Source organism: Pseudopipra pipra, chromosome 16 (genome assembly GCF_036250125.1).
Source record: "Pseudopipra pipra isolate bDixPip1 chromosome 16, bDixPip1.hap1, whole genome shotgun sequence".
Lineage (NCBI taxonomy): Eukaryota > Metazoa > Chordata > Aves > Passeriformes > Pipridae > Pseudopipra > Pseudopipra pipra.
In genome coordinates, this window is record NC_087564.1 from 2,163,080 (window position 1) to 2,176,511 (window position 13,432).

At 48.8% G+C, this 13,432-nt stretch overlaps 1 protein-coding gene across 6 annotated transcripts in view; it reads left to right on the top strand.

Moving 5' to 3' along the window:
• CLUAP1 (clusterin associated protein 1) overlaps positions 1-11,949 on the top strand; it is a 59,570-nt gene extending 47,621 nt beyond the window's left edge. For 4 of the 6 annotated variants that reach the window (XM_064672590.1, XM_064672592.1, XM_064672587.1 and 1 more), the window contains 4 exons: positions 1,110-1,214; positions 9,231-9,286; positions 11,107-11,160; positions 11,440-11,949. In XM_064672590.1, the coding sequence (XP_064528660.1) occupies positions 1,110-1,214; positions 9,231-9,286; positions 11,107-11,160; positions 11,440-11,592 (368 nt within the window). In that variant the 3' untranslated portion in view covers positions 11,593-11,949. The remainder of the gene's footprint in view (positions 1-1,109; positions 1,215-9,230; positions 9,287-11,106; positions 11,161-11,439) is intronic. The other 2 variants (XM_064672591.1, XM_064672588.1) reach the window with 1 other exon arrangement.
• The last annotated feature ends 1,483 nt before the right edge of the window (positions 11,950-13,432 follow it).

Sequence of the window (13,432 nt, forward strand, 5' to 3'; positions counted from 1 at the left end):
TGGACTCAAAGGTCCTTGTGAGTTCCTTCCAACTGAGGATATTCCATGATTTCATGAGCTCCACACAAGTGAGGACAGTTCAAGATGTGAGGGGAGATGAGGGTCCAGCACGTCAGTGGAATGATTGAAGGGGGAAGGAAATCACAAGTGGCAGTAGCTGGTCTTGGTGAGCAGGAGCTTGCACAGGCAGGCTGGCATGAGCAAGGAGAGAGGGAAGAAGCTCATGGATAGAAGGAGATTTCAATGGAGCAGAGTTGCTCCAAACTTTCCCCACATTTCTGCACCAACTTTCCATCCACTGTTCTATTGCAGAACAGGCTCTGAGGGAGATCAGTTTGGTTGGCTATGCATGTGGACATTAAGGTGGGACTGACCTGGAGAACAGTCCTGCCCTTTTCCTTGCAGGCACTTCTAAGTGTCTGAAAACTTCTGTCATCTTTTGAAACATCTGAAGGACAATTTAATACAATTCCTTTAGTTTGGTGACAGGGGACCTGGGACTAAGGGACTAAATAGGCTTTACTTGGGATAGGGAGAAAGAAACAAAGGCAGAAGATGGAAATATTTGAAGAAGTTCCTGCATCTTGGGAAGCTTTCCTGTCTCTCCAGCCATCTTGGTTTTGGCTGTAGCTGCATTCTGATATCTGAGGATGTCTCCCTGTGCTTTTCTAACCTATGATTAAATAAAAGGCAGAGACTAAGGGAACAGGTTTTGATATTGTTTGTGCCAGGGTAAAGACCAGGAGATGTGTTAATAACTTCCCAAAAACTTTTAAAAGAGTTTTATCTTTAAATCAGTTGTTGAAATAGCACCTTCTGACTGTACATTCATACAGCACATTTATTGTACAATCTGGGATTGTTCCAAGACAGTTGTTTATAGTGTGTGCTGCTTTGGCACTTACATGCAGAAGGATTTCTCCTTAGGATGTGGATATTGGCTATTTTCCTGTACTCTTCAGTAGAGCCAATGCTCTCTGCAGCTGCATTTTTAATTAATGTTGGGCTTGAACAAAGGTAGAGACTGCTGGTATCTCCTGTGTCCAGCTGCTGCTCTGAGTCAGGGGTTGGTTTGAGTGATATTAACCAACTGGTTTGTTTTTAACCAGGTAATGATGATTCTGACATCGACATTCCGGAGGATGAAGGATCTGACAGTGAACTGGAAGGGCAGATCATGAAGCAGCACACCAGCACAGAAACTCTGCTGCAAGGTATCCTAACCCACCCTTCCTTGCCTTTATTCAGAAGGATATGCTGGAATTACCTGAGTCACTTCAGATGTGAGAAGGCCCTGTTGGAGTTCAGGACGTTGGCACTGCTCAGTTCTCAGGAGCTGTAGGAGGATAAAGCCTTGTGGAGAAAACAGTGGTTTTGAGGGAGCAAATTAAGGATTATTTACTGGGGGAAAAAATCACTGTGTGAGAAAAAACCTCCCTTGGTATTGTCTTAGAGATTATTAAAGTAGCTTTATACAAAGCCTCAGGAAAGCAATGCCATTTCTCATTGCAAAGCATTTATTTCCCTTTAGCTGTTGGCACTTGTTCTGGCAGAGTGTTTTTCAAAAGGAGACCTTCAGTGAGTCCTTAAAGCTGCCTGCACTGATGTGGGCACAGGGGTAACACACCTGAGCTGCTGCTTTCAGGGAGGGATGTCTGACTTCTATCCTAGCTCATGTGGAGTGGAATTGCAGCCTCTGGTGCTGATCCCACTGGAGCCCTGCTCAGAAGAGTTACAGGTCCTGGTCTTAGAGGAATTACTGGGGGGAGGTCTGTGTTTCACTGATGTGGGAAAAGAATTGCTCTGCTTAGTCTGGAGTCAAGCAAAATGCACCCAGGAAATCAGGTTAGTGCTCTGTGTTAGCAGTGAGGGATCCTGAACTGCCAGCCAAAGCCACTCTGGGGTCTGTAGGAAGTGCCTGTGTAGGGAGTTTCATGTGCCACCACTTCTGCTGGAACCTGTTCCTTAGATAAACTGCAAATATGTGGAGTTTTTCTGAGTGGAATTCTCTCCCCTCTATGAGACCAGAGGAAGAAGCAGACATTCTCAAGTCAATGTAATTCCAGCATTTTTATCCTCCTTTCCACTGTTTTTCATAAAAATAGAGAAATCTTGATAAGTGCTAGAAACACTGATATTCCCTAAGGATTTTTACATTGCCATTTCTCAGGGAAAGGTTTGTACACAGATTTTAGAGCTTTGGAAGTGACTGTGTAACTGTCTGTAACTTCAGTTCAGAGGGCACCATAACCTGGCCATGTCAGCCATCTCTTAATACCAGTTGTAAGAGTAAAAAGCTTTATTACAGAAGTTGTAGATTTTTTGACAAGTAGAATTTTTTTTCTAGGAAGAGCTTTGTTATCATTAATTACACTTAATGGAGACTCAAAATGAGGTTGTCAGACTTAAGCAGTTCAAATCTATGAGATGTTTTCTCTGCTGTGCTGTTTAGATTGATTTCTGTGCTCCTCCGGGTCTCCTTCTGGTGTTCAGTAAACTACTGCTGGCAGATAATTATCCTCTTGACTTGCTGTTGCTCTCTACAACTCCCTGACAGGAGAGTGGAGCCAGGTGGGGGTCAGGCTGTTCTCCCAGGGAACAAGGGACAGGACCAGAAGAAACACCAGTGCAAAGTCTTGCCCTGGGAATGCAGAAGCTGCTGTGCTGGATCAGGCAGAGGGTCCATCCAGCCTGATCCTCTCTCCCCACCACTGTCTGAAAGAAAATGTCTAGGGAAGAGTGTAGGAACTTCCCTCAGGTTCCCTCCTGCTCTCAATCTGTTTCAACCTCCATGAGTATTTCCTGAGCCAGATGTGGCTTCCACAAATTTAATCTAACCCTCAGCAGATTTATTTTCTCCTAAGAACCTGTCCAGTCTCCCCTTGAACTAACTGGATTTTTGTCATCAATACTATCAGAAGTGGCAGATTTTGAAGTGATGTTGTGGTTATGTGTGCAGATCCATCTTTGCAGCCTCTTGGACCAGTCTGAAATGCATTTTGGCATCATGAGGATCTCTCCCCTTCCCGGTGGCAGCAGTGCCAGACTGGGACACACAGGCTGGCACACAGGGCAGTGCTACAGAATGAAGCTGGAATAGTGTGCCCTTGCAGATCTGTGGAACTGTGCCTGTCTGTAGTAAATCACCCTCTATTCCACACTGCCAGGGTCCTTCAGCTCCTGTAAACCAATTATCTGAATGCTTCAGCTCTTGTTTACTTTTATAATGTTGGTGTTAAGGGGAATTTTTGTCCTGTCCAGACCACAGAGACCATTTCACCACTGAGACGGGAACAACTTCAGCCTTTTTTGTGTCTTTACTGTAAGAAGACAGCTTTGCTAAACTCTATTTTTCAGCAGACAATCAGTCCAAAGCCACACAGTGAGAGAGCAGCTCTCTTGCAGCCTCTTGCTTTGGCAGCCCCGACCCAGGGAATCAGTGTGATGATGATGTGCTGAGGAGCTGGGCAGTGAGGGCACTGAATGCCTGTGGTACCCTGGATGCTGGGGGAGGGCTGCAGAGGCTGAATTACCCCTCTTTTTTTTTTTTTTTTAAATCCTTTAGGGAAGATGGAAGCTTTGACATAGAAGTCTTCTCAGGTGAGCCTGTGCAGCCCTGTTTCCAAGCCCCTCCTGCTGAAAGCAGGAAAGTCCTGCTCTCAGTGGGAATTGTCAGACTCCACTTGTGCAAATTCTTTCTCCAGCTTGTGGCCATGTTCAGATTCCTGCCACAGAATTTCTAGACTGTTTTCCTTCCCTTTTAACTCCCCTAGGTGTGTAGAAACCAGAGGTGTGAGATTGATACACGGGAGAGTGGAGGGATTCAATTGGGAATGTGCAACAGCTGCCTGCTTCTTGATGGATATCTTGTTCACATTGAGTTCCTGTGGCTGTCACCTGCCTAATTTTTAAAGCCACATGTTAAATAATAGTCTATTTTCTCCTTCCCTCTGGTTCCTAAAGGAAGTTACATCTCTGAGCCCAAGACCAAGAGACATATGCAAGTACATTTATCTTTACAAATACAGGGTGGCAACAAATCTGCAGGTTTTCTCAAAATGTTGCATTCCTCTCTGTTGTGGAAATGAGTGTTTATTTAAAAAATAATAATCTGAAGCCCACTGCAGCTGTGTGGGCATCACTCAGATGCTGTGTGATCCCATCCCTGATCTCTCAGATTCATCACAGGGACAGCTGCCTCTCACCAGCACACAGCTGAGTGCAGGATGTTGTCTCCCTTCCCAAGTCTTTCCCCCCAACAGTCTGTTCAGAAACCCTTAAGAAACAGCCATCAGGTTCTGCCCACTGCTGCAGAGTGCCTGGAGCTTGTGTTTTTGAAAAAGAACAGAAGAAAATGTCTTGTTCAGAGTCATGCCACGCTGAAGTGCCCCCAGGGAGGATTTGCCAAGGGTGCTGCACATGTAAATGTCTGCCACAGACTCAAGTGTCCTCCTGGTGTCCCAGCAGGGCCAGCATGGCAAGGCCTGAGTCTTAAAAACATCAGGAATCTGTAGTGGGGCTTGCAGGTGCTTTTTCAGAGGCCAAATTAGATTTGGGTATCCTCACAGAAGGGAGAGCTTTAGACCCTGCATGGCATCAGGTGGGCAGAGGTGAGTCAGGAACAGCAGCTGTGAGACAGGCTCTGCTGGGCACTGAATTCTTACCTTTCCAGTCCATCAGGGATTTGGGAATGCTGTTTGTAACCCCACAGCTTCTCTGAAAATCCCTGCCTGATTTCTTGGCAGTTATCAAAAAGTACAGAGCAACAACAAAATCTCCTCTGCCCTGGCCAGCCGCTCTCTTCCTGCTGGCTCCTGAGGAGCCCTGGTGTTTGCAGCCATCTCCTGGCACGTGTTTGCCTTAATCCAGAGTCTGGGGAAGTGAGGTGAAAGGGTCTGGCTTTCACACATTCCATGCTGGTGGCAGAGGGAGAAGGCTGAGGCACAGGGAGTGGGTCTGGCCGTGCATTGGCAGGGTTCAGGTTCTCCAGCTGTTTGAAGGTGATACATGAAATCAAGGGGGAAAATTGCAAAAGTGCACCTGCTCAGAACACCTCAGAGGACTCCACCAAACTGATCCTGCTTTTAGAACTTAAAAACAAATTCCTTCCTTGTGAACTTCCTCAAGGGCAGTTTTACTCTGACTGGGGCTTTGTGCACATGGCGTGTGTGGGTTCTTGTGGCTGTGCTCCTGGAGGGAATTTACTTTTCTGGTAAACCAAACCAAGTCCTAATTGTAAACCTTATAAAAACATTTTGGGCAGTCAGATTAGTCTCTTATTCCTTGCCTCTTCAGGTCAAATGGGAGAGAAAAACAGTGTTTGAGCCACAGATCTGATTGTCAGTGCTCTGAGGAAACCAACCCAGAAGGCTGGTGAAGCTGCACTTATTTTCCTGTATTTCTGTGTGGATCTCTGCAGATTCCTGTCCCCCAGATAAGAGTCTTTGCAGACTTTAGTTCCCTGATATAGCAGCTGTTGGGCAATATTACTAGGCTCATGTAGCTGGGGAAAGGGGGCAATCAGATGTGTTTGGGAACACTGAAAAGGGGCCGTGTTTGGAATTCGGAGAAATTAATTTGTCTTAAATTGAACTTTCTTCCTCCTTCTTGGCATCTGCTCCCTGCAGAGCTGTCGTTGGCTGTAGGTTTTGTGTCAGGAGGTGCTTCCTGGAGGAAGGAGGTGTTGCTGTGCACTGTCAGCCAGGCCATCATGACACTGGACCTGGTGGAGGAGGAGGAGGGAGGGGCTGTGGCTCTTAAATGGTGGGAGACAGGTCCCTCACTTCCAAGTGGATTTCCTTTCCATGGAGGTGTAAGAAATAAGTTAAAGTGTGCTTGCCTGGGCAGCACCACAGCTCCTCTGTGGTGAGCTTAAAGACCCCCTGGATTTTGGCAGTGCCTGGGAGATGTTGCTGAGATCAGAGCCTTGTGCTAAGGGAGGGGATTGTCCTGCTCTGCTCTGCCCCGAAGTGCCTTCACCTCAGCTCCTGGGGCAGTTCTGGACACCACCATATCAGAAGGATCTAAAGGTGTTGGAGAGTGTCCAAGGGAGGGACACAAGGATGGGGAAGGATCTGAGAAGCGGCTCAGGGCTCTTGGTCTGTTCAGTCTGGAGGAGACTGAGGTCAGACCTCAGCAGCGTGCAGCTTCCTCACGGGGGCAGTGGAGGGGCAGCTCCGAGCTGTGAGCAGTGACAGCACCCAGGGAAAGGTTGGAACTGTGCCAAGGCAGGGTTAGGTTGGGTATCAGGAAAAGGTTCTTCCCCCAGAGGGTGGTTGGGCACTGACCAGGCTCCCCAGGGCAGTGGGCACAGCACCAAGGCTGCCAGAGCTCCAGGAGCGTTTGGACAACGCTCTCAGGGACAGGGTGGGATTGTTGGGGTGTCCTGGGCAGGGAGTTGGACTCAATGGTCCTTGTGGGTCCCTTTCAGCTCAGGGCATTCCGTGATTCTGTGATTAAGAACACAGTGCCCGAAGCACACACAGATTAGAAAGTTCAGGCTGGAGGTTTATCCCAGTTTTCTCTGTGTGGAAGGGGATGTGTTGTGGAGGGAAGTGTCTTCTCCAAGCTCCTGCTGTGAATTTGCTTTAAGTGCTGGACGCTGCAGATCTGCAGACTGAGAGCAAAATGTTTCAGCTGCAAATCCACCCTCCCCTCCCCATGGGCTGGCTGGACCCCACAGGTTGTGTGTCTCTTCTTGCTGTCAGACCCAGGGTTAATGTGTACCCACTGCCCAGTGAGAAGCTGGAAATCGTTCCAGTCCTGTGGCTCCGTTGTAGGAAGCTGCACAGGCTGGTACAATATCACACAGAGGGAAAAGGGCAAATGCTCACAGGCTTCAAATCATGTTTGCTTGGTGGCTGTAAACTGTGGTGCTGCCTGGAGATTAGATTTGACTCTGAAGCTGCAGTGAATTACAGTCTGGTCGTTACGAGCATTTTTCCTAATTATCACTTGGTGCAGCCTGTCCCGGCTGGAGCCACATTATGTGTGAGCAAACACAACAGACTCCCACCCCCCGGGAGCTGCAGGAGCTCCCGTGGCCGGAGTGACACGGCCCTAAGGGCGCTGGGAGCCCAGCCCAGCCAAGCTGAACCCAGGAAATCAAGTGGCAGCTTCCCCAGCCCTCCCTGCCCCCTGCACGTGGCTCCTCTGTTTCCTGCCTCTCCTCCAGCACACATGGAAATTCCGTGGCCATCTGCCTGTCCGTGCTCCCACGCACAGGAACTCGGGGGGTTGTGATGTGAAAGTTAAAATAACGTGGAAAATCTGCTTGCTGTCCTCCTTACAGCTGGGTGCACAGGGGAAGCCCCAGCCCCTCTGCATCCTGCAGTCTCTCCTAGGACTGTCCCCGGGTTGTACTCCAGCCCTTCTGCATCCTGGGGTCTCTTCTGGGAGCGTCCCAGGGTTGTGCCTGCAGGATCTAATCCTGCCAATCCCACAGTCCCTGGTTCAGAGAGGTGCTCCTGGCTTAAACAATGGAGGGATCCAAGTCTGGGCAGCACCTGATTCTTGTGTTCCTCCAGGTGTAAGGAGTTAGATGCACACAGGATGTCCTGGAAGAGCAGCATCCTCCAGACCTTCTGTGAGGAGTCTCTGAGCTCTTCCCATGGCATTTGGAATTGTCCTATTCCATCAACTCTCCTTATGTGATATCTTGATTTTCTTTTATATTCGGGATCTCTCTCAGCTTTGTCTTGTTTTAGGAGCTCCCTGCAGCTTTCTCCTTTTGAGGTAATAATTCCCAATTTTACACTTCATGCTGAGCCTTCTACAGAGCAAAATTGCAGTTTTGCAACTCTCAAGAGCTGTCTGTAGGCTGGGCAAAAAGAGGATTCTGTTGTTGTCTAATGATGTGAGTTGTAATCAGCTTCAAATTTATATGGTTTAGTCTTGCATAAATTAGAGCAAAAGTCTCCAAAAAGCTTGAAGGCAGATCTTCTGTCTGGAAATCTTACAGTTCCATCTCCACTGCCCAGTCAGTAGAGGACACTGCTTTTTATCTAAAGATATAAAATCCTTTAAATTATCTGCCTTGATGCAACAAAGGTTTTTTAGTGAGTTGTGGGTGAGTTAGGCAGCTTTTTCCTGCCACTAACTCAGATCAATCTGTGTGGGACAGAAGGGACCTGTCATCTTTTGTGCCTTGGGAGGTACAAAAGAGGTTTGCCAGGATATATTTTAAAGCTGCTTTGTTTTCATGCTAAAACCAGTAAGGATTAGATTGTCTAGATTGGAACATAGAGGAAGCTGGTGATGGCAGATGGTGAAATGGGATGGTCACAGCACGGCTGTAAATAGGATCTGGTCAGTGTTGAGGGCATCCTGGGGGCTGCAGGAGCAGGGCTGAATCACCCAGGCATCCCACACACAGCATTTCCCCTTTCCCAACACCTTCCAGGCTCCCTTCCTAGCAAAGGAGACCTTGGTAGCATCTTCCCCATTTCCTATGGCCTCTGCATTGCCAAAACCAGCAAAGCACAAGTGTGGTCTCCCTTTTCAGTGAGCTCCCTGCAGCCCTGAGATCTCCACCTCCCCCTTCAGACTTACACATCAAACTCTCAACAGGAAATTCTTGAGGTTTGCCTTGGCACTGCCAGGAATTCCTGTGAGATGTCAGTCCCTCCTGGAATATCAGAAAGTATCTGAGCTTTCTAAAGGACAGGAGGCTTATCACATGCAAAAAAACAGGCTTTTGTTCTCTGTCTACCAAAGCAGAGGAAGGAATATGTCAATTCACAGATTTTTGGGGCTGGAAGGGACCTCTCCAGATCATGGAGTCCAACCCCTCTGCTCAAACAGGAGGTTTGAGCTGGTTTTCCAGGACCACACCCAGTTGGGTTTTGAATATCTCCATGAATAACTCCACAACTTCTCTAGGCAACTTTGTCTCCATGTTTGACCACCCTCACAGTAAAACAAAAGTGATTTCTTTTGTTCAGATAGAATTTCCTGTTTCTTAATGTGTCTCTCACCTCTTGTCCTGTCAGAACTGTTATAAGGTAGCTCTGGAATTATCATCCTGACTGGAATTACTGTCAGACATATCCTCTTCTACCGTCTCCTGAGCTCTGAAGGCTTAACAAGGGGGGGACCTCACGTGCACTGGGATCTCATGCTCTCACTGCTGTTTGACTTGTCCTTAAAATGTAAACTCTGAGCTTTGTCCTTCCTTCTGCCTCCCTGTGACCATGAGCCAGGCTTTATGGTGATTCTCTTTGCTCTTGCAGGAAGAGCTGGCACACGGATCGTGGGAACAATGCAAGGTGGAGACACGGAGGAAGATGTAAGTAACCATCCCATGTGTCTGTAGAGCTTCCCTGACAGTGCTTTAGAGTGCCAGCCCTCTCCTCAGCTAGAGAAACACCTTTTATCTACTGAATCCTCATGCCCCAGGCCTGCTTTTCCCCTCTTTTCCTTTAACTGTGCTCTCTCATCAGCATAGACACAGATTCCCTGTTTTTCCTTTGCTCCTGGGGTCTGTGTGCTCTGTGTGCTTTCGCCTCGTCCTGCAGTGCACAACTCGTGGCACAAAGGCTGCAGGGATGCTGTTTTGGTGAGCTGTGGGGGCAGAGTGCAGGGCAGCAGGAGTTAGGTACATGGACATAAATCCCCTTTTGTTGCTCTAAAAATGCATACCTGGGACCCTCTCCGTGGCCTGTAGTGGCAGCATCAGTCATCAGTCACCCAGATGATGGGACAGGGATGAGAGCAGGACTGTGAGCTTTATCCCTTGGGATTCCTGCTGTCCCAGGGCTCCTGGCTTTGCATCTGGTTGTGGTTTACATGGTGAGCAGGCAGAGTCTAAAAGGCACACACAGGTTTGTACAGGAGGCACTTGTTCTGTGTCTGTGCCCAGCCCTTGGCATCCGTGGACAACTTTTCTGTGCCTCTGGGCACCCCTGAGTGGCTACACCTGCACTAGGCAGCTGAAGCCAGCTGCTGTGGTGTGATTTGCATCCATACAGGAAGCTCTTTCCATCTTCCCAAAAACCTGCTGGCATCCTGGGAGCAGTGGGGCTGTCCTGTTCTCCTCATGGTGATGGAATATTGTGTTGAAGAGTGCTGGTTGGCACAGGGCAAAACTGTGCTAGAAGATAGTACAGCTGTGATGATTGTGGCCTTGTGTTTGAACCTGTGCTGCTGTTAATTCCTGGTGTGGATGGAGCCTTCCTGTCTCCCTGTCCAGCAGATACCCCTGCAGTGCTGCCTGGCTCGAGGAGGGCAGTTCAGACATCTCTTTGAATCCCAGAATGGTTTGGGTTAGAAGGGACCTTAAAGCTCATCTCATTCCACCCCCTGCCATGGGCAGGGACACCTTCCACTAGCCCAGGTTGCTCCAAGCCCTGTCCAGCCTGGCCTTGGACACTTGCAGGGATGGGGCAGCCACAGCTTCCTTGGGCACCCTCACCTTGTCTCTGGAGAGTAACTTGCAGCCCCTGCTCTGCTCTTTGCTCCTGCAAGACTGGGTGTGGTCAAGGCTGTTGTTGCCTCCTGGGGAATGATTTATGCCCTTGGCATTCTGACCTGTTTCTGGGAGGGTCAGGAATGCCTGTGCTGTGTGTGAAGATGTCACCTTATTGTCCTTGACCATGTTCTTGACAGATTTGGATAGTCATCCTGTGTTGCTTCTCTCCCCTTTAGACTTTCCTGTTCACAGCTTTCTCCCTGTTGGCACAGCTCCATTGTATCCAGGTGTGGAAAGCCAAGGCCTTCAGCCTCCAATTGCCCTCAGCTGGAGCCCCTCAGCTGTGATTGTCTTATGGCTCTGCTCTTGGAATCAGCCTCTCGGGAGGCCCAGGGGCTGAGAGGCTCACTCAGGAACCCTCACAGGCTTCTGTGTGTCCAAGATGAGGGAAGGAAACTAATGAGGCTGGTTTGAACCCCTCAAGGAGTTCATGGAGTTAGGCAGTTGGAAGAGAGCAGGCTTCAGCCTGCCCCAGAGCCTCTGTCCCTTGCTGGTGTGGTGCATGATGCCAGAGCTGTGCCTGCCTTTGCTGCCTTCTCCCCTGCTCCCACCTTGGTTACTTTCTGTTTTCTTTTATGTTCTTGTACATTTTTTTCCCTGCTCTGCCTCTCTTGTTCCTTCCACTCTGGCTCTCCAAGGGGACACCTGCCCCAGCACGGCCAGGCTCGCACAAGGTCACCACCGAGGCACAGGTGGGTTCCTCTCCTGCAGTTCATTTTCTTCCACTTCACCTTGATTCTCACAAGGTATCACTTTGAAGTTAAACACCCTGCCAGGTTTTTAATACCCCAGATCCAGCAGAAGTCAAGGAGTTCACGTTTGTCAGCTCTGTGGGGTGGGGAGGGAGGTTTGCAGTCAGCTGGGAGTGCAGGGAGGGAGCCAGCACTGCCATCCCTTCCTGCTGGGCTGGCAAAGAGGCCTTGCCATGGGACAGCTGAAGTGGTTATGGCCTCTTGTTTCCTTTCCTTCAGGAGGACTCGGGGGATAGTGAGATTGACCTGGATGAAGATGATGATGAGGAGGAGGATGATCTGGAAGATGACAGCATGGAAATCTCCCCAAGCAAATCCAGCCACCGAGCAAGGAAGCCAGAGCCACTGGAGCAAAGTGATAATGACTTCTGACTCTTCAGGAGCAGGAGGCATCTTGAAACAGAAACTTTGGAGAGAATGCAGGCCAGGAGCAAATATCCTGCCATCTGAAAAGTGGGTGTCAGCATGAATTTAGGAGTTGGTGAATAATGGTCATTAAACTTAAAAATTAAACTCGGATTGCCAGGCTTGTGACTCTCGAAGCATGAGCAGTTTATCCATAATGACAATCACAGTAATGTGATGTTATTTCCATAATTGCACTAAACTGGCTCTTGTGCACTGCAGTGCCAGAAGTCTCACTCCAGTGAGCACTGTGTACCTGATTTCCCTGCATTTTATTATGTCCAAACAGGTTTTTTTTGCTTAATAAAACTGGATTAAAAGCTACTCTGGGAATGCATTTCAATTGATTTTAAATCTGGCTTAAATCTATTTATCCTAAACATATCCTTTACCTAATCAAGGGCTTGTCTCTGCTAAGAGCAGCTCCAATTAGACTGAAGGACTGAAGTTAAAACTGGGAAACAAGTGAAGAGGTCCTCAAATACCACCAAGGGTATTTCAGCTGTGTCAGTGGGAATTGTCTCAAACTTCAGTGGGCTGAGCTGAGAGCAGCCTGAGAGATGTGCTGTAACCAAATCCATATTAAATTAACCCTTTTGTTATACTGGGGCTACCGGGGTAGGCTCAGATTTAGGCATTCAGTTGGGCCAAAATCTGGGCTTTTGTTCAGTACATTGTGCTGATGCCATCAGTGAAGGTGTGTTCAGATTTGTCTTTTCTTTTAGCTCTGCTTTAGCATCACAGTTTGTCTTCAGAGGAGCAGGAATCAGTGCTGGATGAGAAGAGTTCATTGGGGTGTGTGTTCATCAGGGCAGTCAGAGCCCTGGCTGTGCTCCTGCCCTTCACCTTTTTACACCAGCAAGTACTTTGCTTTTGCCCCCTTCTGAAGTCTGCACTCAGGTCCAGTCTCACTAATGAAGGAAGGAGTGCACGTAAGTTACTTGAAAAACTGAGAGGTTTTTCATCTCTGACCCCAAGGGTGGAACTGTCACACCCAAAGAAGTGCCCCATCAGCAGAGCCCAGAGCTTGAAATGTCATGTCAAGCTGGGAGAAAAGCTGACAGGTAGATACAGCCCGTTTTTGGGTGGTGATGGGGCCTGTGTGGGTGCAGTGATGTGCTGAGCTGACTGGCTGACAGTTTGGATGCTTCCTTGTACCTCTTAGTTGGCTTTTTGCAGCTTATTTCAAGGAAGGCAGATACAGAAGATGGCAAACACCTACTTCAGAGCCATTAGGGTGGTCCTGTGACAGCCAGGGTGAAGGTGTATGTGCTGAACACATCCCTCTCCTGAGGGGTGGGAAGGTGCTGATTTTAGGACCCATTCCCAGAATGTTTTCCCGTGTTATGCAGGGAATCCACTCTGGTCCTCCATGTGTGCTGTTCAGCTTGGAAAAGAAAAGGTTCCAGGGAGACCTGAGAGCCCCTTCCAGTGCCTGAAGAAGCTCCAAGAGAGCTGGAGAGGACATGGGACAAGGGATGAAGGGACAGGACAAGGGGGAATGGCCTCCCACTGCCAGAGAGAAGGGTTAGATGGGATATTGGAAAGAAATTCTTGGCTGTGGGGGTGGTGAGGCCCTGGCACAGGTTTCCCAGAGAAGCTGTGGCTGCCCCATCCCTGGAAGTGTCCAAGGCCACCTTGGATGGGGCTTGGAGCAACCTGGGCTAGTGGAAGGTGTCCCTGCCCATGGCAGGGGATGGAATGAGATGAGCTTTAACCTTCCAACCCAAAACATTCTGGGATTCTGTGATGTATCTGACCCGTGGGAATGACATCCTACGAGACAGGGCCCAGTCTCCCAGTCTGG